Here is a 27660-nt window from a genome sequence, read left to right on the forward strand (position 1 = left end):
GGTGAGCTGCCTTCCGGGTCTGTGGGTGTCCTTGCAAACACACCCAGGTGGAGGCCACAGGGAGTTTCAGTTTTGGAAAGAGCAAACATTTATTTGGAGTCCTAAGTATGTTAAATCCTGATGGGATCAGCCAGGGTAATGTGTTGTTTTGGCCAGAGATGTCAGAGAGCTTCTGAGGCTGTTGAGTCCCTACCAGGACAAGGAGGTGGGTGTCCCCAGGAGGACAGATTATCTTGGGACATGAAGCTCTGGTCGCTGGAAAGGAGTGGTGACTAAAGGGAAAGAAGCAGAGCTCACTTGAAGGTGCAAATTGGGATTCGTTTGTTAACAGGGTTGCTGGATGCTGGACATACAGGCTCATTTGTGAGGTACAGTGTATTTTCATCAGTCTTTTAGCCAGTGTTGTCCAGTGGTAGAAGGTCTGACAGGTCCCTTAAAGGAGTGGTTCTTAAACTCCCCTGTAGGGCCTTGGGTGTGGTGGTAAGGTGGGTGGGTGGGGGGCAGCAAGGCTGCCCTGAGCTCTGGCTTCTGCCTCATTCCCTGCATAAGTTCTTAAAAATACAGCCTTATTGAGATATAATTCACATACAACTCACCCAAAGTGTATAATTCAGTAGCTTTTGATATATTCATGGAGTTGTGCAACGCTTACCATATTAGCAGGTGATCTTTTATCTGATTGCTTTTCTACTGTATTTGAAGGAGAAAAAGTTTCTGCTGCTAAAATCAGGTTTGAAATAATGGTTATAATCTTACTGTGGTTAAGAACCTTTTCTGAAGAGGCTGTGATTTTTCAAGTTCTATTTTAAACCCCAATGAGAACCAGAAAATAAATTTGGTATCTAAGAGGTGGGCTAAATACCCATGGCAACCATTCCCTTTTTTTTTCCCCACAGAATGGACATTTAGAGCCACATTTGGCATTTTTGTGAAGTCCTTCTGCAGAGTCCTAACTTAGTCAGAGGAAATTAGAATGGTGGGTGGGGCTGTAAGATGACCCATGGATGCAGCTGAAATGGGCCCAGTGGTCCCAGGTTGGGGGGAGGTCTCTAATTAGCTTATGGGGCTGCTTGATGTAGGAATATATCTTAGACACAGCCCAGCCATCCCTAAAGGTGTTAAAGTGGAGCATGAGGCAGTGATTGACATTCAGCGTAATTACTGAGATCAAAGACGCGGGGTCATCATAGCAAAGTGTTCATCAGAAATGGTTGAAGAAGTTGGGGATCAGAATGGGGTGTTCATTTCCTGGTCCTTGTAAAGACTTCTTGGGTCTGGCATACTATAAGTGCTCAATAAACATCCTGTCCATTTTTCTTTGCAAAGGCCATGTCGTAAAATCTCCTTGCCTGTTGAGATCAGATAAACGAAGACTTCCAGAACTGTTTCCGCTCATTAATTTGAAGGGTGCCTTCTTAGCCAGGCTGATTTGGGGGCAGAGACATCAGCAACAGTGCACAATTGTTCTCTGACTGGGATTCACGCTGCCCTGCTGGAGGACGGGGCTGATCAGATTCTTTGTCAGTTAACAAACTTGGTTTTCCGCCTCAGAAACATGTTTCTTGCCTCTCCTCTCTTCGCAGGACGTGTTCCTGATCCGAGGTGAAACCATGAAGAGAAGATAAAATAAACAATAATGCTTTTCCGCAATCGCTTCGTGCTGCTGCTGGCCCTAGCTGCACTGCTGGCCTTCGTGAGCCTCAGCCTGCAGTTCTGTGAGTGTGGTTACGGGCGCTGGGAGGGTAAGGGGGCTTCTCTCTGGAGTAGAAGCCCCCATGGGGAGGAAACACATAGGTCCCAAAGCCTTTGTTCTTTTTTTTCTTTCACTTTGTTTTTTATTGAAGTATAGTTGATTTACAATGTTGTTAATCCCTGTTATACAGCAAAGTGATTCAGTTACATGTATATATATGTGTGTGTGTGCTATATGCTTAGTCGCTCAGTCATGTCCGACTCTTTGCGACCCCATGAATCGTAGCCTACCAGGCTCCTCTATCCGTGAGGATTCTCCAGGCAAAAACACTGGAGTGGGTTGCCATGCCCTCCTCCAGGGAGTCTTCCCAACCCAGAGTTCAAACCCACATCTCCCGCATTGCAGGCAGACTCTTTACTGTCTGAGCCACCAGAAAAAGAATGTGTGTGTGTGTGTGTGTGTGTATACATCTTTTTTTAAAAATACTCTTTTCCATTATTGTTTATCATAGGATATTTTTTCAATTGGTGGATAATTGCTTTACAGTTAGTTTCTGCTGTACATCATGAATCAGCTGTAAGTATACATACATCCCCTCTCTCTTGCGCCTCCCTCCCACCTACCCCCCATCCCATGCTCTAGGTCATTACCTGTGTTCTTTAAATAAACAGGTTTCAAACAACCTAGTCTTCTTAATGTTGGTGCTAGTGGTGGGTGGATGTACATCTTTGCTTGTGAGGAACAAGAGCAATCACCTGGCCTCATGACATACTTTTGACTTCTCCCTGGGTGCCTCAACTGCCTGGTTATTCCTGGATCCTTAGTTCAGGCTCCCATGGTGAGGACAGTGAGTGGTCAGCTTGTGTCCGCATGCTGGGCCGCACAGCAGAGGTGCTTGGCTTGGGGGTTGAGTGTCCATTATCAGAGAGGGTGGAGGGATTAGGTCCCAGTACCAAACTGGGCAGCAGGGACTGTGCATGGGAAGCCCGGAGTGGCAAGGCAGCAGCATGGCTGAGGAGACCAGTCTACAGGCTTCACCACCTGCCCTCGGCCCATACCGGGGGGACTGTGCTCAGGCTGAGCCCCAAATCTATGCCCCCTACTCTCCCTAAGCGTGGTGGTCCTCAAACACAGATCCAACCAGGCACTTCCTTGGTTGTAACCCTTCAGCAGTGGGTCTCTGGGAGGCACTCTACACCACAGCATTGCTGAGTGGCTTGGCATTCTCTACACATCCAAGCTGTTCTCTATGCCTGGAGCCGGTCCGTCTGCCTGGACTGTTCTCCTCACCTCCCTTCTATTTGCCTCCCATCCCATCCTCTCCTCCACATGGTTCATTCACCCCTTTCTCCTTCAGGAAGCTTCCATCACTCCCCACCTGGTTATGGGCTTCTTGGTTGTACGTCTGGGGTGCTCTGAACCTGCCCCACTCCTTGCACCAGCCATGAAGTGAAGTGAAAGTCGCTCAGTTGTGTCCGAGTCTTTGAGAGCCCCGCTGTAGCCCGCCAGTCTGTTCTGTCCATGGTATTATCCAGGCAAGAACACTGGAGTGGGTTGCCATTCCCTTCTCCAGGGGATCTTCCCAAGCCAAGGATAGAACCCAAGTCTCATGCATTGCAGGTGGATTCTTTACCATCTGAGCCACCAGGGAAGCCTTGCAATACCATAATTTTTCAGATATGTGTCTTTTCCTTCTACAAGACTGGCTGCTCTTTGAGAACAGGGCCCATTTCTGCTTCCCTCTTTATCCCAGGAACCAGCACTGCCAACCACATAGGAGGGGCCTCAGGAGTGTTTCAGTGAATTAATGAATCTACACCTGCTCTGGAAAGCAGAACCCTATTTCTCTATCCTTCTGGTGCTGTGTACTTGTAAGCCAAGAAAATATCTGTGCAATGCTGGTAATTGTATTTTTGCTGCTGCCTACCTGCCCTCCACTTTCCATCTCACCCCGGTGGGTGGGAGACAAGTGCTTGGCCCTCATCACAGCTTAGGACATCTCTGGGAGGAGGTAGCATTGCTGTCACAGTCAGCATGATGGGAGGAAGGGCAGGTGGCCAGAGAGGGAGGACGTTCTGAGTGTGCTGAGGGACCTGGGAAAGGCTTGGCATTCAGAATGAGTGTTTTGAAGGGAGGAGGCTTTGAGCAAATTTCCCTGCCTCACCTCTGATTTGTGACATATTCTATGCACACATCTAATGCATATGACAGGCACTTCTAATAGTAAAGAGAAGTAAAAGCACTCACTTTATCCTTCCAGAATAGGAAAATAGATTAAGAGAAGGTGGGCATAAGAAGTTTAAAGATACTCTAGATGGTTAATGAACTGTAAAAAAAAAAAAAATCTTTTCTGGAAAGTGTGTTTGGAATCAGTCATTTAATTGTTTGTGGCTTTTCATTAAAAATTTTCCATCCTTTGCTTGGAGAGGTAGGATGTTACAATCAACCTTGGTTCTTCGTTTGCGACACTGACGGGTTCTGAGACATGAGTGTGGGTTACTTGTGTTGCTGCGTCTCTGTGGCGTGAGGTGGTTTCCACGTCAGTGAATTGGCCTGTGTGTTTTGCTTATATAACTCCTCTGAAAGTACCTTCTGTTTTAGGAGAGCCAATTTTCAGCCGTACTTATTTTAGGGAAAATTTTCAGGATAAATTGGCCAGCCTGGGTCTGAGGTCTTTATTCTTCAATGCTTTGGGAGTTTGGAAAGATATTAAGATATGGACCTTCTTACTGCTCTTCTGCTTCTAGGTAAACTGTAACTTTGGAATTTAACAATTTCGGTGAAAATTGAGTTAAATTGCTTTATTTATTTAATCACTTTATTGGTTGCTAATTATTATGCTGTAAGAAACTGGACTAATTCATAATACAAAGATGTCTGCTTAAGTAACACCTATATTTTCATTCTTACCCTAAAATATATGGACTTTTTTTCTTCTGTATTTCTTTTGATTAATTTTTGAATATCAGATTAGCACATATAATTGTTTCAGGTAATATATTTGAGACAGTCAAATGGAACTTGGTTTTCTTATGTTTTAAGTGAATAGTATAATTATGTTTTCTGTGATTGTGTATTTTATTTCGACACTATGGTAGTTTTATTTTTCTGATGTTTTGAATATAAGAAAGTTATGACCCAGGTTACAATGAGAAAATCAGGTTGCTTAAATAGGTGTTTCATCCTCTCAGTACAGAAAGTGTGTATGTGTACTAACATATTTATTAAGGGCTTATGTATGCTAGAGATTTTTGTATACTATTGGGGTGGAGGTGGTTGGGAGATTAAAAGATTAAAATACAGTTTGTAGCTTCTCAAAATATGTTTATTTTAAATGGTAATAATGACTCACTTTATGCTAATAGACATTAATAAGAATCATCCATTTTGTATTTGCAAGTCCTTGATGTTTTTGAGTTTGGAAATAGAGTGATTCTGAAATTCCTGATACTTGAAGAAGGAAACAAGTCAGGCATAAATATCCTCAGTTATTCTAGTTAAAATAAGTACAAGTGGGAAAATAACTTCTCAGATTGCGGCACTCCTTCAGTGTGACGGGAAAAGATGCTGGGTTATGAAGACTTGTGGATGGTCCTTATTTTGCTGCTCTTCCTGCTCATTTGTAATCGTCCATTTTCCTGCTTCAGCCCTTCCCTTCATGCTCGTTTTGTCCTCATTTTACCACCTTCCAAGCAGTCCCAAAACGGCAGCGTGGTGGGAGCCCAGCTCCCAGACCCTGAAACCACAGCCTTGGGTTTGAATGCTGCTCAGCCACTTAGCTGTGGTGTGCCTTCGGCAGGCGTGGCCTCCTGGAGCCTCTGTTTCTTATTTCATAAAATGAAGTTCATTGTTGCTGCTTTGAAACATTGGTGTGAGAAGGGAGATTTTGTGGGAAAACCTTTGGCTCGGGAAGCTCAGTCAGTGTAAACAGTACAGAGTCCTGTCACGATGCATCCTCAGAAGCCAGGGCTCTTGGTATCGCAAAGGCTGCTTCAGCCATTTGTGGAGAGAGCTTTTGAAACTGTGTATGTGTGTGTGTGTATGTGTTAGTCACTCAGTTGTGTCCAACTCTTTGTGACCCCATGAACTATAGCCCACCAGGCTTCTGTCTCCATGGAATTCTCCAGGCAGGAATACTGGAGTGGGTAGCCATTCCCTTCTCCAGGGGATCTTCCCAACTCAGGGATCAAACTGGGGTCTCCTGCATTGCAGCAGATTCTTTACCATCTGAGTCACCAAGCCCTTTGAAATAGTATATCGTGCATTTCTTTCTTTTAAATCAGAGTTCATCAGCCATGATGGGGAGTCAGTCTACACTGGGCATTGGTATCTTGGGCAGGGCCCTGGTGGACCAGAGCAGGTTTCTAAGGGAAATGTCCACGGTGGACTGGAAACTCAACTTCCCAGGTAGAAGAGGGTGCTTAACCTGCCAAAATAAAGTTGTCTTCAGTATCTGAAGAGCTCTTGTCTCTATCCAGTATCTGTGAGAGGAGTCAGAGCAGCTCTGTGTGGCCTGGTGAGCATGGAGACATATTTCAGTTCAGCGGCAGGCAGAGCTTCCTGACTGTCACGTCATGTGGAGGTGGACTGGCGGGATGCACACCCTGGAGCATCGCTCTGTGAAGAATAGAATAGTAGGCAGGTCACTGGACCTGATCCCATTTAAAGCCTTCTCAGACTCAGAGGTTTGGGGAATTTTATCGTTCCTTGTTGACCCAGTACTTCGAGTTGGCATAGCACTGTCCTTCAGCAAACATTCCACTGTGTGCTGGGCCCTGGGGGTTTCATCTCTCCAGGGCCAAAGGAGCTGTCTGTCTAGGGAAGGAGAATCCTGAGCAGATGCTTGGCACAAGGTACAGCGTGCTCAGACAGGAAAGAGGCGGCCCCCCAGGGAGCTGGGAAAGAACGTGGACTGCGGGGCCAGACTGCCTGGATCGAGTCCCTGCCCCGCCACTTAGCAGCTGTGTGAGCCCAGGCACGTTTGCTACCGTCCCCATGCCTCAGGTTCCGCATCTGTAAAATGGGGAGGGGGACAACGAGAGTTTGTTTCATCGGGTTGGTGAAGGATATTTTGTAATACACCTAGAACAGTTCCTGGCACATAGTGATCACTATATGCATGCTTGTTAAATAAAATGATTGAGATGAATTTTGGCAGGGTGACATGGGAGGACGGAGGACAAGAAGCCAGCCCACGTAGGAGGTCAGGGAAGACTCCCTCCCAGGGGAGGTGACATCCGAGCTCCAGCCTTGAGGGATGAGTTAGAGTTGTCCGTGAGGAAGCTGGGAAGGGCGTTCCTGGCAGATGGAGGCAGGTGTGCCAAGGCAGAGCAAAAGACAGCAGGGCCAGGCTGGTTACCTGTGTGTAGCTGTGAAGGTGGACTGTGCCAGGGCCACCTACATCACCATGTTATACCTTGAAGATACTAGAGCCCTTGAAGCAGGAGGATAGCACGTCATCAGATTCGTGTCTGGGAAAGGCTGCAGTCTGGTACAACGTTTGCCAAAGAGTGGTCTCCTGAGTCCCTTGATTAGAGTAGCCCTGGGAGTTTGTTAAAGTGCATGTTCCAAAAACAAAGGAGAGCAGATCTCTGCCTCTCCGCAGAGAGTCAGAACTGTGGTTCTCCCTGGGGGTTCTGAGATACACAGAAGTTGGGTGCTGCCCATTCAGAGGCTGGCAGGAAGGTAATGCTCAGAGACAACTCCGGGGCTACTTCCCCCCTCCAGTTGAAGGCTGAGGATGGCTCTGATGAAGGTGTCAGGCCCGAAAGGAAGGAACAGAGCTGAGAGCATCAGATGATGCTGCGGACTTGGAGCTGATCTGGCGGTGCAGTGCAACCAGGGTGGAGAGAGAGGGGAGTGTGACTCGGGGGTCTCGTAGGCTGCCCCCATTCATGTGTCCACGCTGTTACTCACACAGTCCCCTCTCCACCTGGGGTGAGCGTGCCAAAGGCTGCAGGAAGTACCCAGAACACAGTCTGGGAGGTCAGTCGTGTGGGGCCAATGGCCCCTGAGTCTGGGGCCTGAGTCTGAGACTGGGGGAGAGTGCTCTGAGCAAGGAGAAGCAGGCAGCTGGATGGGCTGGTGGGGAACAAGGGAAGAGCTGGGGAGTTGGTGAGGTGCATCGGGGCCATTGGGGGTACCAACCGGCACAGTGGGTGCAGGTCCTACCAGAGGTGATTCCAGGGCCTGAGACCAAGAGGAAGCCTGTCGGAGCCCCTGTTTGCAGACCTTGTGTCCAGCATTCCCTGATCTCCTTGGAGCCCATGGAGGCTACTCCAGTCCCACAGCCTGTGGGCTTGTATTTTTCGGCCCAAGCAATGTTTTCACTTCGGAAAATTTATTTACCAGTGTTTTTAAACTAGGCAATTTCACATAAACTTCTAGCCCCTCTTTTAAGAACCAGACTGTCCACAAGCCACGGCCCACAGTCCTTTGCAGGGACCTCGGTTGCAACTAGCTGCAATCTGAGTTGGGTGGGTGAGGGGAGAGCTCCGTGCTGAGCCGTGTCAGCTCCAGAGTTTGTACTCCATGTGCCTGCAGAGGGGAAGGACAGGGTGAAGGTAAAATGTGGGCAGACAGAGGAGGAGAGGCCATGAAGGAGACAGGGCAGCAGCAGGGAGGTGGGGCCCCGAAGCCAAGGGGGCGGGTGACCTGCCTCCGGTTCTCAGGTGGGCAGCTGAGGAACCCCAGCCTAGCCAGCTTTTGTGCATGTATGATGTGTGTGCAAGTGGTGTGTGTGTGTCAGTGGTGTGTTTATATGATGTGTGTAAGAAGTATGTGTGTCAGTGGTATGTATATGTGATGTGTATGGTGTTTGTGAATGTGTAAGTGATGTGTGTTTGATATGCATGCAAGTGGTGCGTGTATGTGATGTGTGTGGTGTGTTTAGGTGGTGTGTGTATGTATAAGTAGGCTTCCCAGGTGGCTCAATGGGTAAAGAATCCACCTGCAATGCAGAAGATGCAGGAGATGCAGGTTCAATTCCTGGGTCAAGAAGATCCTCTGGAGAAGGAAAATAGCAACCCATTTCAGTATTATTGCCTGGAGAATCCCATGGACAGAGGAGCCTGGTGGGCTACAGTCCACGGTGTCAGAAAGAGTCGGCCACGACTGAAGCAAATGAACACAAGTATGTATAAGTGGTGTGGGGTGTGTATGTGTGGGGTGTGTATGTGTGGGGTGTGTGTATGTGGGGGTGTGTGTATGTGTGGGGTGTGTATGTGTGGGGTGTGTGTATGTGTGGGGTGTGTGTATGTGGGGGTGTGTGTATGTGGGGGTGTGTGTATGTGTGGGGTGTGTGTATGTGGGGGTGTGTGTATGTGGGGGTGTGTGTATGTATGGGGTGTGTGTATGTGTGGGGTGTGTTTATGTGTGGGGTGTGTGTATGTGTGGGGTGTGTATAAGTGGTGTGTGTGTGTGGGATGTATATAAGTGGTGTGTGTATGTTTGGAGTGTGTATAAGTGGGGTGTGTGTGTGGGGGTGTGTATAAGTGGTGTGTGTGGGGGGGTGTGTATAAGTGGTGTGTGTGTGTGGGGTGTGTATAAGTGGTGTGTGTGTGTGGGGTGTGTATGAGTGGTGTGTGTGTGTGGGGTGTGTATGAGTGGTGTGTGTATGTTTGGAGTGTGTGTAAGTGGTGTGTGTGTGTTTGAAGTGTGTATTAGTGGGGTGTGTGTGTGGGGGGTGTGTATAAGTGGTGTGTGTGTGTGGGGTGTGTATGAGTGGTGTGTGTATGTTTGGAGTGTGTGTAAGTGGTGTGTGTGTGTTTGAAGTGTGTATTAGTGGGGTGTGTGTGTGGGGGGTGTGTATAAGTGGTGTGTGTGTGTTTGGAGTGTGTGTAAGTGGTGTGTGTGTGTTTGAAGTGTGTACTAGTGGGGTGTGTATGTGTGCAGTGTGTATAAGTGGTGTGTGTGTGTGGGATGTATGTAAGTGGTGTGTGTGTGTTTGAAGTGTGTATTAGTGGGGTGTGTATGTGTGCAGTGTGTATAAGTGGTGTGTGTGTGTGGGGTGTGTATAAGTGGTGTGTGTGTGTGGGGTGTGTATGAGTGGTGTGTGTATGTTTGAAGTGTGTATAAGTGGGGTGTGTGTGGGGGGGTGTGTATAAGTGGTGTGTGTGTGGGGGTGTGTATAAGTGGTGTGTGTGTGTGGGGTGTGTATAAGTGGTGTGTGTGTGTGGGGTGTGTATGAGTGGTGTGTGTATGTTTGGAGTGTGTGTAAGTGGTGTGTGTATGTGTGCAGTGTGTATTAGTGGGGTGTGTATGTGTGGGGTGTGTATAAGTGGTGTGTGTATGTTTGGAGTGTGTGTAAGTGGTGTGTGTGTGTTTGAAGTGTGTATTAGTGGGGTGTGTATGCAGTGTGTATAAGTGGTGTGTATGTGTGCAGTGTGTATAAGTGGTGTGTGTGTGTGGGGTGTGTATGAGTGGTGTGTGTATGTTTGGAGTGTGTGTAAGTGGTGTGTGTATGTGTGCAGTGTGTATTAGTGGGGTGTGTATGTGTGGGGTGTGTATAAGTGGTGTGTGTGTGTGGGGTGTGTATGAGTGGCATGTGTGTATGTGTGGCGTGTTTATGTGGGTGTGTGTATAAGTGGGATGTGCGCACATGTGTGTATGGTGCTGTGTGTGTGCGTGCACATGTCCGGTAGCTTCCCTGGCACCTTCCTTCCCTGCATAGCCATCATTTTCCCGTGTCTTCCAGCCCCCATGTCCCCTCCCTCATGCTGCTTTGGGTCTGTTGTCTTCTAGCAAAGGGCAGAGCCAGGCTTGGTAGAACAGTGTGTAAATTAAAAGAAAATTGCCTCTTGAGCAGGAGGCGAGGAACCCCTGCAAGGTGCCAGGTGTTGTGACACTCACCTTGGTCCACCCACCCGGTTTTCGCCTCAGCCCACTCTTCGAGGGTGGCACTTGGCATTTGCAGCTCCTGCTCTTCATGGGCCCTTCTGCAGGGCCTTGGCATGTGGTGGCGGGATTTTGCTGAGGCCCAAATACACATAATCATAACTGCAAGCAGGCTCCTGGTCCTAGTCCTATGTCCTGCCCTCAAGTTGGGGGGCTTTGTCACTCTCTTTTCTCTGTCTGGTATACATTTTATGAAGAAAAGCAAATGTCTGAGTGATGTGCATCAATTTGGGGATTCATGAGGTCTTTAAGTGTTTTAGTGGCAAAAGTTTGGGGGAGGCAACCCTTAGAATGCTATGGCTCTAATGTACTGTATATTTTAAAATCACAATAAGTTTCCTCCAGGGTTTTTATTTTGGTGAGTTGAAGTCAAAAAGAATGAGAAATTTAAAATGAGGGCTTGCATTTTTAACCTATGGGTTCTTGTTTCTAAGTACAACTTTTATTTAATATTTCTTAAATTAATCATGATCCTTTTCTTGGAGATTTATATTGTTTGATTTTTAAATTTTTATTTATTTATTTTTGGCTGTGTTGTGTCTTTGTTGTTGTGCGGACTTTTCTCTGGTTGCAGCGAGTAGGAGCTATTCCTTGATGCAGCATGCGGGCTTCTCATTGCGGTGGCTTCCCTTGTTGCGGAGCACAGGCTCTAGGGTGTGTGGGCTCTGTAGTTGTACTTCATGGGCTCCAGAGCACAGGCTCAGTAGTTGTGCATGGGCTTAGTTGCTCCGGGGCATGTGGGATCTTCCAGGATCAGGGGTCAAGCCCGTGTCTCCTATATTGCCAGGCAGATTCTTTACCACTGAGCCACCAGGGAAACTGCTTGTTTGATTTCTGAGAATTTTCAACTTAGTTTTTCTTTGAATGTTTTGTGTGTAGCTACCACATAGAGTTCAATATCTTTGGGTAGAAAAAAAGTTCTGTAGATAAGTGACACAGTTAAGCTAGACAAATCAGTGACTTAAGTTCATGTCATACTTATCTTGGAGGAGGTAGGTACCAGGTGGGCCCTTCCATGAACTAAAAATGGGACACATTTATGTCTGTGGATCATTTCTGGTTTTCTCCCAGGGTGGAGACCTTGTTTCTCTCTCTCTCTCCCTCTTTCTTCCTTATTTCTTTCCCTCTTTCCTTGTTTCTGATCTTAGAGAGTTTCTCCTAAGAGTAAACTGAAGGATAGAGATGTATGCTCAAAGATGTTAATTGCAGCCCTGCTTGTAGTAGGAAAAGGGGGTCAAGAACCAAAATGTCCAATAGGAAAAACTCCTACATCCGTTACACCATATTTACATAGACATCTCAGTATTACTTAATACCGAGTAATATTGACTCCGTAATATGTTTGCTAAAAAGACATGTGGTACCTTTATGTGGGAGAGTGTGTGTGTGTAGTCAGCAGTATTGATTAAGAAGGTGAATCTCCTATTTTAGAAGAGAGCAAGTTATCAGGACTCGTTAGTGAAACTAGAAAGTGTTAGTTAAATGAGTCTGTGAATTCAGGAGAGCATGTGGGGATTGCCAGGATTGTACGAAGAGAGACAAACAGGAGAGGAAGCTGCGGGACGTTGACACGGGAGGAACAACTGAACAGAGGTGAGCCAGGGACCCGGTGGGAGCCTGCCTGGGCGGAGTTTGCACTGATCAGCTTGGGCCTCATTTCTCGTTGTCTTGGCAACAGGGCTCCAAGCTGACGACATTAAAAAAAAAAAAAAAACTTGAAGTGAGATAAGTGGTAATCAGATGCACAGCCCTGTGATATTGGTAGCACCCTGCCTTGGGGGAAGGGGTTGGAGGGGGAGGTTTTTGAGACTGATCAGAAATGAGGTCTTGAGGGGACAGAATCTGAATCCTGAATAAAAAGGTACAGTCAGGAATGCCCACAGAGACATTGGAACCATCTCACTGTGCTTCCTGCCAGTGTGGCCCCAGCACTGGATGCCTCACTGGGGCTCAGCAGAGCTGGCCGCCCAGGGTGAGAGAAGCAGGGACTCAGCCACAATGCAGGGCCCTCTCTGATTTATCTGGTTCTGGCTCCAGCATCGTCTGTTGCCCTCCCTGCCTCCTTCCTTCTTTTTCCTGTGTTGTCTGAGGGGCTGGACCACACTGCCCTGGGGTCTGCTTTATGGGAAACTCAGAACCTAGCTCTGCCTCGCCCCAGCCCCAGGTATCTACCAGAGGGTGAGACGACCAGTCTTCACAGTATCCAAATACCTGCAGGCACGTCCCCACCCCTGCAGCACATGGTCTCTCACTCAGGTCGCCTCCCCATGACTCACCCATCCACCTGACCGCTCTTCTTTTTTGACTGTTTTTGTAGAAGCAAATGACCTACCTTGACCCACTTTCCTGGGCTGTTGGTTTGCTGGCCTCAGTGGGATACAGACCTTTGAGACACAAAAAACTTTTTGCTCCTGGGGAAGGGGCAACAATGTTCTTGAGCCATAGTGACCCTGTCACCATTGGCACCGGAGCAGGGACTGGAACACCGTTCATCTCTGGCAGGACTTCGAGCCACACACACTGCAGCATTCATTCACTGTGGGTTCTCTGGGTGGTGGGACTATGCATGACTCACTTCTTTTTATACCTTAGTATTGGTGCCTATTTTAGGATGAACACATGTTTATATGAATTGTAACAACCCTTTTTCATTTTGTAAAATGAAAAAATCTCTACTCGAGGGTGTTGAAATTGGAAACCTGTTTCCAGGTGCATTGCATTCCTAACCTGAGTCCATGGACATCTGCATTGTCTCACATGGTTTCAGAGGCGTTATGAACCCCCAGAAACCAAATGTAAAAGAGTGTACACAGGCCTTTTTCAGGGCTGAGGATCAATAGCTCTTTCCAGATTCTCAAAGGTAAGGTAGAGAGGCTCCAGGCCCTGAGGTGGTTGAGGATGGCTGGGGCTCTTTTCATAGTTCTATTGGGGGATCTGTCTTCTATGTCTGACTGATTTCTAGTTTCTGTCATGATTCAGAGTCTTTGGCACTTGCAGCATCTAACCTGAGGGACCCTGTTTGGTCAAGGCCAGTTTGCAGTGGCCCCAGAGGAAGGTGAGGTTTCCTGGCCCCTCCAGGAGGCTGCAGCTGGGCTTGGGTTCAGGTCACAGTGGGACCCCTGCCCCTTGCACTCTGGCCACCCTGTGGGGTTAGGTGTCAGATGTCAGAAGAGTGTCAGGCAGGGAGGAGATAAGAACTTGGAACAGCCTAGGGCAGCAGCTGAGTCCTCAACCCTGTGAGTACCTCCACTCCCACTGTGGGGCTCTGGTGGTCTGGCTCTGGTTTTTATTTGAGAATCACACACATTTTTATATTCAGTGCAGGCTAGAGAAAGAAAGAACATTAAAGACACTTTAGTGGATTGAGGAAGTCTAAGGGAATTATGGGAGTTGTCTGTCAGAGCAACTCAATAAAGAGAATTCAGGGCAACTAGTTGTTGAATAACCTACAACAGGAGGATGCTGAATCCACCAAAAGAAGATACCCCACATCCAAAGAAAAAGGAGAAGCCTCAACAAGACAGTTGGAGGGGTGCAATCATGATAAAATCAAATCCAACACCCACTGGGTCGGCAGCTCACAGACTGGAGAATGATAATACCAAAGAAGTTCTCCCACTGCTGTGAAAGCTCTGAGCCCCCACATCAGGCTTCCCAGCCTGCGGATCTGGCAAAGGGACTGGGAATCCTCAGGGAATCAGACTTTGAAGGCCAGTGGGATTTGACTGCAGGACTCCCACAGGACTGGGGGAAACAGATTCCACTCTGGGTGGGATAGGAGCAGTGACCCCACAGGAGACTGAACCAGACCTACCCGCTAGTGTTGGAGGGTCTCCTGGGGGGGCGTGGGCTGGCAGTGGCTTGCTGTGGGGACAGGGACACTGGCAACAGCAGTCCTGGAGGGTGGCCCTTGGTGTGAGCCCTCTTGGAGTTCACCATTAGCCCTACCGTAGAGCCCGTAGACTCCACAGCTGGGTCGCCTCAGGCCAAACAACTAACAGGGAGAATGCCGCCCCACCCATGAGCAGACAACTGGATTAAAGTTTTACTGAGCATGGTCCTGCCCACCAGAGCAAGACCCAGTTTGTTTCACCGCCAGTCTTTCTCATCAGGAAGCTTGCACAAGCCTCTTATAGCCTCATTCACCAGAGGGAAGACAGAATAAGCAAGAAGAACTTCAGTCCCACAGCCTGCAGAACAGAAACCACACAATCCAGGAAGTTAATCAAAATGAAAAGGCACAGGGTTATCTCCCAGATGAAGGAACAGGGTAAACCCCAGAAGAACAACTAAGTGAAGTGGAGATAGGCAGTCTTCCAGAAAAAGAATTCAGAATAATGATGGTGAAGTTAATCCAGAATCTCAGAAAAAGAATGGAGAAGATGCAAGAAATGTTTACCAATGACCTAGAACTAAAGATCAAACAGAGATGAATAATACACTAGAAGGAATCAATAGCAAAGGAGCTGAGACAGAATTTCCAGAATTTCTGGAAGACAGAATGGTGGAAATCAGTGCCACAAAATAGAATATAGAAAAAATAATGAAAAGAAACAAAGACAGCCTCTGGGACAACGTAAAAACACCACCAACATTTGTATTATAGGGGTCCCAGAAGGAGAAGAGAGAAAGGACCCGAGAAAATATTTAAAGAGTCAATAGCTGAAAACTTAACTAAGATGTGAAAAGAAATAGTCCAGGAAGCACACAGTGTCCCAGCCATGATAAACCCAAGGAGGAACACACCTAGACACATAGTAATCAAATCGACACAAATGAAATCAAAGATAAAGAGAATTCAAGAACCTTTTGATCTTTTGGGAGGAAGAAATCACAGAAATCAGGTGACAGGACTAGGGGTGTTTAACTTATAAGAAGGTGCCTTGAATAGTTGGGTGAGCTGAACTATTTAAGGGAATTATGGCTGCAGGGCTGACTCAGGACAGACCTGAGTGATGCAAGGGGGAAGTGACTACAGTCCCTTAGGAAGGTGACCAGCCCAGGGCTGAGGTCCCAACAAGGGTGAAGCAGACTCTGGAGCTAGGAGGGTGAAAAGCAGGTGGTGGGGCCACACCTTGGTCGCACCAGGTTCTTTGCTGGTCCAGTCAGTGGTGAGGCCTGTGGGGCAGCTGAACCCAGAGTGTCAGAACCTAGAGGCCAGCCAACACTTGCCCACCTGCCCTGGGACACCTGTGGATCCTAGATGCCTGACTTAAACCTGCCAGGGTGTCTGTATAATCAGAGGAAGAGTTGATAACTAAACAACAGCAGGATAACTAAATGACTAGGGCAGGGTTGGCAGGAGGCAGGGGTTCTGAGGTCACCTGATTCTTCCATGTGGGAAAGCTGTCTTTCCTGGAAAAGGCCTTTATTGACCCAGTTGGCTAGTGCCAGGTCGCATCCCTGGGGACCATCAGCATGGCAAGGACAGGGTCATGACCACCCCCACCACAGCATGGGGTTGACCTGGGAGAGGAGCCATCTGCAGAAGGGAAGGGAGAGGTGGTGCTCTGACCCAGGGATGAGCCCACAGTGTTCCATCAGAATCTCCTGATTCATACAGTGGGTTCTGAATGCTAGAGCAGGTGGGAAGAGGCCTGGAAGCAGGTAAATTCTTGTCCCCTGCCCTGGGCCAGAGCCCCCATATGGAGTGAGGAGCTGGAGGTGGTGGGCGTGGGCCTGGTGTCCTGGAAGAGAGGCACTGACCTGTCTTCGTGAAGTCACAGTGATTCCCAGGTGATGAGCTGGCTGTATACACGTGACCTGCTGAGCATGTGGACTAACTAAGGGGCCTGAAACCAAGGCCAGATAAGAAGGCACTTGCAGCCTAGGGGCTAGGGTCATGATCTGACCCTGACTCTGGACTCGCTTTCTCTCCTTTCCTCTCTCCCATGGGAGTCGTCAATAGAATAAATAAAAGAAGCAGTTCATTGTTGGATGAGACATCTTTCTTCAGACATATTCATCAAGTTGGCTGCTGAGCTGAGACTTGTTGATAGATGGTATTTCTTCCAAGCCTCTTCTTGATCATTCTTGTGGTGACTTCCCAGTATCTCCTCTATATCCGGTTTGTTTCTGCATTATTCCTACCCCCATACCCCCAAACCAACCACCAGGGTGTGCAGAGGCACTGTGACTGAGAAGGGCATTTCCCCATATGCTTTCTGCTTGCTTTTTCTTATTTAATGTCTTACCACCCTCCTCAGCTGGATTGTAAGCTCTGGCAAAAGGGCAGCAACTGTAATCTTTTATTCTCTGAAGAATTCCCAGTAGATGCTCAATAAATGTTGGATAGCTGGATGGGAGATGCCTAAATACCAGGTCTGGCAGGTCAGCAGGGCTGGGCTTACAGGGCAAGTGACCCCAGACAAGTCCCTTGACCTGCTCCTGCCTGAGGTTCACGCCTGACTGATGGTTGCTCTTCCTAGGATGAGGTGAGGTGTAAGGCTGGAAAAAGCAGCACCAGCCAGTTTGGCTTGAATTTTAGTCACAGCTACAGGGATGTTTGGTAATGAGGCACATGGATCCTTCTGTGCATTGAGGGATGGGGGGTGAGACAGGGGAGGGACCTACATGAAACAGCATCTGATTGTCTTACTCTGGTTCTAAGAAGTTTGCTAGTTGCTTTTGCGTGTGAGGGGGCCCAAGGGGCTGCTTTAGAGGTCATGTTCTCTGCCATTCTTTGACCTTGAGACGTCACTGGCATCTTTTTATACAAGAAGGTTTATGGATGTGATGACGGGATGAAAGTGATTATAGATGCGATGGGCAGGTACAACAGGCATAAATGGGAGAGACTCGTATCCCCAGGTGGCGTGTGAAGTCTTCTATTGGGAAATCACACCACAAAGAAAACGTGCCCATTGATACCGAGTTAATTATTAATAAAAGGTGTCTCCTATTGGGTTATTTGTGTTGGCCACAGTGATACAGTGGCCCCAGGGCACTCATGTCTGTTCGTGGAGCTTTTTACCCCTGCATGACACCTCGTTACACCTCATTATTCTTCCATCTGTGTGACTGCCCACTGTTCCTTCTGATGCGCCTACAGTTCCTTTTTCTTGCCCAGTGACATATGAGCTGCATGGGATCAGCAGAGCTCCTATGTGTCCTCAGGGCTGGGGAGGTCTGCCAGAAGAAGCAGCATTCTTCAGCCCCAGGATGCTCCCTTACACCTGAGTCTGCCCGTAGCCCCCTTTTTGCTGTAACCTCACATCACAGAAATGGGGGTGGCAGCTCTCTGGGATCTCTCTTATAATGGCACTAATCCCATTCATGAGGACTCCACCCTCTTGACTGAATTACTCCCCAAGGCCTCACCTCCAAATACCATCACATTGGCAGTTAGGATTTTAACGTGAATTTGGGGGAGCATGAACACTCAGCTTGGGCTTCCCAAATGGTGCAATGGTAAAGAATCTGCCTGCCAGCACAGGAGACCCAGGAGATGCAGGTCGATCCCTGGGCCCAGAAGATCCGTGCAGTAGGTAATGGCAACCTGCTCCAGTATTCTTACCAGGAACATGCCATGGACAGAGAAGCCTGGCAGGCTACAGTCCATAGGGTTGCAAAGAGTTGGACATGACTGGGCACGTCTGAGCACAGCACAGCAAACACTCAGCTTATAGCAGTTCCAACAGGCCTCACCACATGTGCCCTCAAATAAACCAGCAAACTGTGAGGACTCTGGGATGCTCAGGGACCCATGCCCCTCCGTCCCAGGGTCACTTGTATTATTATGTCTCCTCAGCTTCAGCTAAGTGGCCCAGATTCAAAGGGAGTGTGCCCACAGGCATGGCCAAGGGGCCGGCACCTGGTACCGCTTAATAAAAGAGCAGAGTCAAGGACTGAGGGGTGCCACGTGGCTGGAGGGGCTGGGTCATTAACATGCTGCCTTAGGACATGTACTTGTTTTTTTCGCCTTCTTTATTTTGCTTTTAAATTAATTTATTTATTTTAATTGGAGGCTAATTATGACATGTACTTTAATTATTACATGTCCGACTCTTTGTGACTGCATGGCCTGTAACCTGTACCAGGCTCCTCCATCCACAGGATTCTCCAGGCAAGAATACTGGAGTGGGTTGCTATTTCCTTCTCCAGGGGATCTTCCCGACCCAGGGATTGAACCCAGGTCTCTCTGAGCCACCACGGAAGCCCCTTTCTTTATTTTTAAATTAACTTACTTATTTTAATTGGAGGCTAATTATGACATATACTTTTTATTGTCCTCTTGCTCTGGCACAAATCCTCCCCACCATGGTAAATGACCTTCGGACACTTGAGCTATGTGTTAGCAGTTCCAGACCTTCCTAACTGTTAGGAAGGACGTGGGTTTAGGACAAACTGAAGGGCTCCTTTAGTTGGTGAAGGGCCAACTCTAGCTCTGTGATTGTTGTTTCATCATAAGTAATGGATGAAAATATGCTTATTGGAAAAAAAGTATCAGTATACCTGGACATGCTAGAATATGCATGTATTTGTATACATATAGAATGTAGGTAATATATAACATGTGCTTATTGTGAATACATATCAGTATCTACATATGTATGTGTGTGGATTTATAAAACAATGTAGACAGTCACAGAAAAACAAGTGAAAATACTTCTTTACACCCCATTCTACCCATTCCCCAAAGGCACTTTTGGGGAATGTCCTTGTAGACATTTTTCTGTTCATTTGCATAATAAAAATGCCTATATATTCATAAACTTATGGTTAATTTTTTCTTTCCATAAAAAGGATTATGTAAATATCCAGTGACTTGGTTTATTCACAAAAATCAAAGAATCTTTTATTCTTTTTCATTCTTTTTAACCTTGGCAGAATATTCCACTGTGGGTGTTACATTCCGTTCTGCTGATAAAAGATATTTAGGTCATTTCCCTTTTTTGTGTTATTATATTATATACAGTGCTGCACCTACTCCAGCGCTCTTGCCTGGAAAATCCCATGGACGGAGGAGCCTGGTGAGCTGCAGTCCATGGGGTCGCTGAGAGTGGGACATGACTGAGCGACCTCACTTTCACCTTTCACTTTCCTGCATTGGAGAAGGAAATGGCAACCCACTCCAGTGTTCTTGCCTGGAGAATCCCAGGGACGGGGGAGCCTGGTGGGCTGCCGTCTATGGGGTCGCACAGAGTCGGACACGACTGAAGCGACTTAGCAGCAGCAGCAGCATACAGTGCTGCAGTGAATCTCTTTGGCCATGTGTCTTGGTGACGGGAATTGATATTTTTGTCGAATAGATTCCAAGAGATAGAAAAATAGGGTCATGAATAAAGTACGTGTAACATTTTGGTGGTGATTGGCAAATACTCCTTCCCAAAAGTCCTTTTAACTTCCTCTCTTACCTGAAATGTAGGGAAATGTAGGTTTCAAACCCTGGCCAATAATGATATTATTGTTAAAATGTGTATTTCTAATCTGGTAGGATGGAGGTAATCCTATCCTATTGTTTCATTTGTATTTTTTTTTTTTACTGAAAAAGAGTCAACTTTAATTGTAACTGACTAGCCTGTACCCAGGAATGTCTCTGAATAATCATTTGTATTTTTAAAGTATGTATAATATTGAACATTTTTTTGTATGTTTATTACCCTGGTTTTTATTTTTCTATAGTTAGCCTGCTCATATCCTTTTTAATTTTTCAATTTTAGGAGATTTGTGCACTTTGAATATTAAATAGTTTGTTATATATGTTGTAAATATTTTCTTCTCAGTGGATTGCTTATCTTATACCTTTGTTTATAACATGTTTGCCAAAGGGAAGCTTTAACTATTAGGAAAATTTGTAGAAGTAGTTAGGGAATTTAAGTTGATTTAAACTGGTGATTGATCCCTGTTTTAGCTATTGTTCAAATATATGCATTTATATTATATGATGATTAATAAGAAGTTAAAGGATTCCTTGTTGTTGTTCAGTTGCCAAGTCATGTTCAACTCTCTGCAACCCTATGAACTGCAGCACACCGGGCGTCCCTGTCCTTCACTATCTCCCTGAGCTTGCTCAGATTTATGTCCATTGGGTCAGTGATGCCATCCAGCCGTCTTATTGTCTGTCGTCCTCTTCTCCTCTTGCCCTCAATACCCAGCATCAGGATCTTTTCCAGTGTATCGGCTCTTCACATCAAGTGGCCAAAGTATTGGAGCTTCGGCTTCATCATCAGTCCTTCCAGTGAATATTCAGGGTTGATTTCCTTTAGGATTGACTGATTTGATCTCATTGCTGTACAAGGCACTCTCAAGAGTCTTCTCCAACACCACAGTTCAAAAAACATCAATCCTTCAGCGCTCAGCATTCTTTATGGTCCAACTCTCACATCCGTACATGACTACTGGAAAAACCATAGCTTTGACTATACAGACCTTTGTCGGTAAAGTGATGTCTCTGCTTTTTAATATGCTGTTTAGGTTGTGTCAGCTTTTCTTCTAAGGAGCAAGCATCTTTTAATTTCACGGCTGCAGTCACCATCCACAGTGATTTTGGAGCCCAAGAAAATAAAGTCTGTCACTGTCATTGTTTCCCCATCTATTTCCCATGAAGTGATGGGACCAGATGCCATGATCTTAGTTTTTGAATGTTGAGTTTTAAGCCAGCTTTTTCACTCTCCTCTTTCACCTTCCTCAAGAGGCTCTTTAGTTCCTGTTCACTTTCTGCCATTAAAGTGGTATCATTTGTATGTCTAAGGTTGGTGATATTTCCCCTGGCAATCTTGATTCCAGCCAGTGATTCATCCAGCCTGGCATTTCACATGATGTACTCAAAATATAAGTTCAATAATCAGGGTGACAATATGCAGCCTTGACGTACTCCTTTCCCAATTTGGAACCAGTCTGTTGTTCCATGTCCAGTACTAACTGTTGTTTCTTGACCTGCATACACATTTCTCAGGAGGCAGGTAAGGTGGTCGGGTGTTTCCATCTTTTTAAGAATTTTCCACAGTTTGTGGTGATACACCAAAGGTTTTAGCGTAGTCAATGAAGCAGAAGTAGATTTTTTTGGAATTCCCTTACTTTTTCTATGATCCAATGGATGTTGGCGATTTGATCTCTGGTTCTTCTGACTTCTCTAATTCCAACTTTTACATCTGGAAGTTCTCAGTTCACATACTGTTTGAAGCCTAGCTTGAAGGATTTTGAGCATAATCTTGCTAGCATGTGAAATGTGTGCAATTGTGTGGTAATTTGAACATTTTTGGGCATTGCCTTTCTTGGGATTGGAATGAAAACTGACCTTTTCCAGTCCTGTGGCCACTACTGATTTGCTGACATATTGAGTCAAGCACTTTAACAGCATCATCTTTTATAATTTCATATAGTTCAACTGGAATTCCATCACCTCTACTAACTTTATTGTAGTAATGGTTCCTAAGGCCCATTTGACTTCACACTGCAGGATGTCTGGCTGTAGGTGAGTACCAGAGTGATTATCTGGGTCATTAGGAACATTTTTTATACAGTTCTTCTGTGTATTCTTGCTACCTCTTCTTCATCTCCTCTTAATGATTCATGGGCACACCTGTTTCCACATATTTGCTCAGTTGGTGATGCTAAAAATACAACAATTATTATTGTAGGTAGTTCCAAATTGAGAACTCTTTGAAAGATTGAGTACTACTAACCTAAGAGATGGACTTACATCTGCTTATAAATAATTGATAAAATGTATAAACCAGCACTCACTTGGTTGAAAGGAACAGAAGCCCAGGTCAGACTAGCTTAAATAATAAGTAGACTTTCTCGACTTACAAAACTGGGACATCCAATGGGCACTTCAGCCACATCTGGACCCAGGGCCCAGAGGATGAATGTCCTCAGATCTTCCTTCCTCTTTGTCTCTGATAACTCTCCTCATTTGTTGCTCTGGCCACTGCAGGCAGAGGCTGTCCATGGAGGGACAAATGACTGGGACAGCTCTGGGTTTCTGTTCTTAGATATCAGTGTCCAGGAGAAAAGGAGTCCCCTCCTCTTGTCTGTATTATACTTGACATTGTGATTGGCAGTTCAGCTGAACCACATGGCAGGGAAGGAGTGGTTCCCCAACAGAAAGAGGGTTGCTGGCTGGACAAGCATAACAGACTGCAGTGTCCATCCGTGACAGCCAGCAGATGGGGGTGGGGGAGAAGCTGGCCTGAGGAAAGGTGGGTGAGCTTGAGATGTCTTCCCTCCAGCACACACACCTTGGGCAGTTGCCTCGGCCTTGCCTTGTGTCTGTGGTTCTCTTCACTGTAAAATAGTCTCTTGAGAATTAATGAGCAGATATCCATGCTTGGACTCAGAGGGCCCCAGAGTGCAAGGCAGATGGTATTAAATGAGATATGACAGACACATGTCTAGCACTTCATAGGCACTCGGTAGATAATGGCTTTCTGCCTTAGTATTTACCAGAATTCAAAGGGTGTTCAGAACAAAGTGATCAGATTGCATGAAGTTAATAAGTTCTTCCTTCACCACTGTGGGTGATGCCCCCTCTCTCTGGGTGACCCACCTGGTGTCGCATAGATAATTATTGACAAGGGGAGGGTGAGGGTGTTGAGAAAGAGGCAGGGCTTGGGGGGGACTCAAGGCTTCTCTGGTAGTCCAGTGGTTCAGAATCCATCTTCCAGTGCAGGAGACACGGGTTTGATCCCTCGTCAGGGAACTAAGATCCCATATGCCACAGAGCAACTAAGCCCATTTGCCAAAACTAGGGAGTCTGCACACTGCTATGAAGATCCCATGTTCTACAACTAAGACCCAATACAGCCAAATAAATAAGTATTTTTAAAAGATATTTATATATAATTATGGGCTTCCTAGGTGGCTCAGTGGGTAAAGAACCTGCCGGCAGTGCAGGAGACGCTGGAGATATGGGTTTGATTCCTGGGTAGGGAAGATCCCTTGGAGGAGGGCTCAGCAACCCACTCCAGTACTCTTGCCTGGAGAATCCCATGGACAGAGGAGCCTGGCTGGCTCCAGTCCCCAGGTTGCAAAGAGTTGGACATGACTGAAATGACCGAGCACAGCACACATACATAATTATGCCTGATTTGTGTTGTTGTACGGCAGAAAATGACACAACATTGTAAAGCAGTTTTCCTTCAATTAAAAAATAAATTAAAAAAACATTTTTAAAAGAGTTCTTGAATGGGAAGCTGACATTTTGCTATTGATGCATTGAAGTCCAGCCTAGTTCTGAGACAGAGGTGAATTCCGGTGAAAATCCAGCTGCCCTCTGGGGTCCTCTAGCTGGCATGTGCCCTCCATGATCACACGTTTCCTGACCTACTTTGCTTTCCCTGCAGTCCACCTGATCCCAGTGTCGGCAACCAAGAATGGAGTGACCAGCAAGAATCGAAAGAGAATCATGCCTGACCCTGCAACGGAGCCCCCCGTGATGGACCCGGTATATGAAGCCCTTTTGTACTGCAACATTCCAGGTGTGGCTGAGCGCAGCATGGAAGGTAGGCCAGCTGAGCAGCCCGACATGGTAGCATCTTCACACAGCATTTAAGGAGCTAGACAGCCGGGGCTCCAGTCCTGCAGTCGCCACTGGGCTGTGCCCTTGAATGAGTTCCCAGGTCTTAGTTTCCTCATCTGTAAAATGGGCATAACAAGCCATCCCTACTCACAGGGCTGCTGGGAGGAATAAGTAACTGCTTTGAGCAGCATGAGGTGCATGAGAAGGCCTCCACAGTTGTTTGCCGTCATCCTGATTTCCGGTGAGAATGAGCAGAGAGGTGGCCTTGAAGGGCTTTAGGGGGTCACCCTCAGCTCAACCCTTTCCCAGGCGGGCTCTCTCAGGGCTTAGGACTCCCACATCATACCCCTCTGGTGTCTGGCATTGAAGGTGTAGGAAAATATGATTTCTCTGTTGACTTTTGCTTTTCTGAAAGTATATCAAAGAAGATGTTGAGTAGTTATCTCTTTCTGCCCAGTCTTGTTTCACAAGAGAAAGACTTAAAGCAAGTCATGGTTTCCAGTACTTCCATGGGCCTCCCCCTAGTCTATGGATGTGAGTGAGGCTACCTGAGCAGTCTTGCCCCCACTTCACTGATCTCCAGCCCCCAGCCACACCCCAAAGCCTCCCTGTGAGTGCTGGGACTCTGGGGCATAAGCAGCCTTCTCATGTTCCTCTGCCCTTCCTTGTGAGTTAGTCAGAGGGCCCCCCTCACTCCATCCCAGCATGGCACCCTTCCACCATGGTCACCCCTCCTGGCCTCTGCGAGCTGAAAGTATAAACTGTTCCTGAGTGACAACCAGGCAACGTGCTTTTCTCACGCAGGCCATGCTCCACATCATTTTAAGCTGGTGTCTGTGCACGTGTTCATTCGACATGGGGACAGGTACCCCCTGTACGCCATTCCCAAAACGAAGCGCCCGGAAATTGACTGCACTCTGGTGGCTAACAGGTAAATCGCACTTTTCTTAAAAGTCATTGAGAAGAATCTCTTTTCAGATCAAAAGGGTGACTGGAAAACTATTCAAAACAGGAAGACAGGATGGGGGAGTGGCCTGTACACATCCAGTGAGTACTGTTTGCCAGGATTTGGATCTTCAGAACGATCCTGCGGGTTAATCCCATCTCACAGTTGAGAGGACAGAGGCCCAGAGAGCTGAGGACACCTGTTTGAGGCCACACAGCAGATAAACTGAGATTTGAGTCCTGGCCAGTCTGCTATCTACAGTCTCCCTCCCTGCTGTTGTTTAGTTTAAGAAACAGCTGAGACATGGTGCAGTGACCACTGGGCCAGGAGTCCTCAGACCCTGGCGTGGCTGTTCCATTCAGGGCTGCAGGTAAGTCCCTTAGTCTCTCTGGGTCTCAGCCTTCTGTTTCTGAAACGGGGATGACGCTGCTGACCATGCAGAGTTGGGGTGAGGAGTAAGTGGGATGAGAAGGCTGAACATCACCAGCTGCAGAGTCACTTACAGGGAAGGTGTTATGTCAGGCTTTTCATTCTTCACAGGAGGAGAGACAACCTGCTCTTGGGTGACAGCCTTTAGGATGAAAAATACTTGAAAAGAGAGTAGAAGTGTGCATGTGGAAATGGCATGGCTCTAAAGTGAGAGGCACGGTTAGCAGCAAAGTGATGGGCCGGGCCTCAACAGGTGTGTTGGGGGCTCATTATCTCCCAGGCAGAGCTTACTGAATGCGGGGAGGAGACGGGGAAGTACTCTGTGGGGAAGATGTTATGCTGATGGAATGCTGTGGGTGGAACCATTGCCTCCCAGCAGCCAGGGCTGTCCATTCACAGTGGACTGCAGTGTGAACCCGGGAGTTCCAGGTTAACCCTTTGCATCTCAGCCTTCTTATTGTCTAATATCATGGGGAAGATGAAGTGAACCATTTTTTTAAAACCATCATGGAATACCACTTGATTCTAGGCTTTCATTTCCTGCTGGAGATCACAAAGTTCGAAGCCTAGGAATCTGTGTCGTCTTTTCTGTGTTTAACAAGCGTGGATGCATGTCCTCATGTCCCACAGCCTGGAAAACCTCCTAGGTGGAGTCCAGCCCGCGTGCAGTCGTTGGCCTTCTTCCTCATCTCTAGCCCTCTGTGCAGCCTTTCTGCTGGGACCCTCTGCCCCTGCCCACCACTGCCCGCCGGCTCTTCACCCTTCAGGCCTTTGTACCTGTTGTTCGGCTTGCTGGTCCCCTCCTATCACTCCTCCAAGACCCTCTGAGATGGCACCCCTTCCAGGAAACCTCTCCCACTGCGTTAGGAGGGCTTCTGTTTGTATCAGGCACCACCACTGTCTCACTCAACCCAAAAAGGGGGATGTGCAGGAAGGCCCTCAGAACAAAATATTTAATGACCAGACCTTAACCAGCCTTATGATTAGGGCACGGATAGAGGCCATGTGCTGTGCTGGGAGTTAACCCTTTAGTTTCTGGGCTGGAGCATCCAGGGTGGCGGGAGGGCAGCTAGGGGAAGTGGCTTCTCTCCTTCTGCAGAGCAGAGGTTCAATGTGTTAACAGCTGACTCAGTCTTGTCATTGTACAGGACTTTGAACAACCCAGAGACAGATGGGGCACTGGGCCTCTGAGGTGGCTGGACCCAGATCAGCCTCAAAGGTTTTGTGGGAGGTACCCTGCTCCAGTGGGCAGCTCTTAGCTTCTGCTTGCCTTTCTCTGGGCTTCAAATTCTCAGGTGGGACAATGGGTCTGCCCCCAGGCCAATCAGCTGATGCTGAAAGGCCCCTGGGCACCCTGAAGGCTCTGGGGGTCACCTGGCTGTTCCCAGGGAAGGAGCCCACTTGGCGGGGCCGCTGGGCAGCAGGCTTGCTTCCTCCCTACCAGCAGGCTCTCCTCCCAGCATCCTTGTTTCGTTTCTGTCCTCCCACACCACTGACTCTGCAGGGCATTGGGTCTTACTCCTTCTATATCTCTGGTACCCAGCCCGAGCCTGGTTGTTGGACTGGGTTGGTTGCAGAATGAATTCAGAAGCCCAGTGAGAATCACAGGTCATCATTGCCTCTCATGAGTCTATCATAGTAGATTTGAGCCTCAGCTGTGAAATCCTGTGAGGTCTAACTGCGGTGATGGAGTAAAGCTCAGAACCTTGTCCCCGCTGAGAATTTGAGCAATGGTGTTTCATTCACTGCAGCAGCCTGGAGTCTCCCAGGCCTGGCCTTATTTCCTCTCTGAGTGGTTGTGGTCACAAGACCAGGTCAGGTCCCAGGGCCCCTCATTCTGCCACAGCAACGGCAGGACCCCATGACGAGGCCACTTCTGCGGCTCCCACCTGAGAGGCGCAGTTCCCAGGAACCAGCTGCCCCAGCCACCCCTGCATCATTTCCTTTGGTCTTGACTTTTTGGCCTTGTTCTACTATTTTAGTCCACATCCTGTATTTTTAGGAGCTACTTTCAGTCTTTTCTAGAAAGTGGATAGAATGTATGCCGTGTGTATGCTTAGTCGCTTAGTCATGTCCGACTCTGGGTGACCCTATGAACTGTAGCCCACGAGGCTCCTCTGTCCGTGGGGTTTCCCAGGCAAGAATACTGGAGTGGGTTGCCGTTTCCTTCTACAGGGGATCTTCCTGACCCAGGGATTGAACCTGCATCTCTTGTGTCTCGAACATTGCAGG

General features: G+C 47.4%; 1 protein-coding gene across 3 annotated transcripts in view; it reads left to right on the forward strand.

The window, feature by feature from the left end:
• PXYLP1 (2-phosphoxylose phosphatase 1) overlaps positions 1-27660 on the forward strand; it is a 76067-nt gene that overhangs the window by 34892 nt on the left and 13515 nt on the right. For 2 of the 3 annotated variants that reach the window (XM_043874807.1, XM_043874810.1), the window contains 3 exons: positions 1584-1715; positions 23878-24036; positions 24858-24984. In XM_043874807.1, coding sequence (XP_043730742.1) covers positions 1637-1715; positions 23878-24036; positions 24858-24984 — 365 coding nt within the window. In that variant the 5' untranslated portion in view covers positions 1584-1636. Of the gene's footprint in view, positions 1-1583; positions 1716-4284; positions 4441-23877; positions 24037-24857; positions 24985-27660 lie in introns of those variants that run through there. The other variant, XM_043874811.1, reaches the window with a different exon arrangement.

This window comes from Cervus elaphus, chromosome 19 (assembly GCF_910594005.1).
Source record: "Cervus elaphus chromosome 19, mCerEla1.1, whole genome shotgun sequence".
NCBI classification, from domain to species: domain Eukaryota; kingdom Metazoa; phylum Chordata; class Mammalia; order Artiodactyla; family Cervidae; genus Cervus; species Cervus elaphus.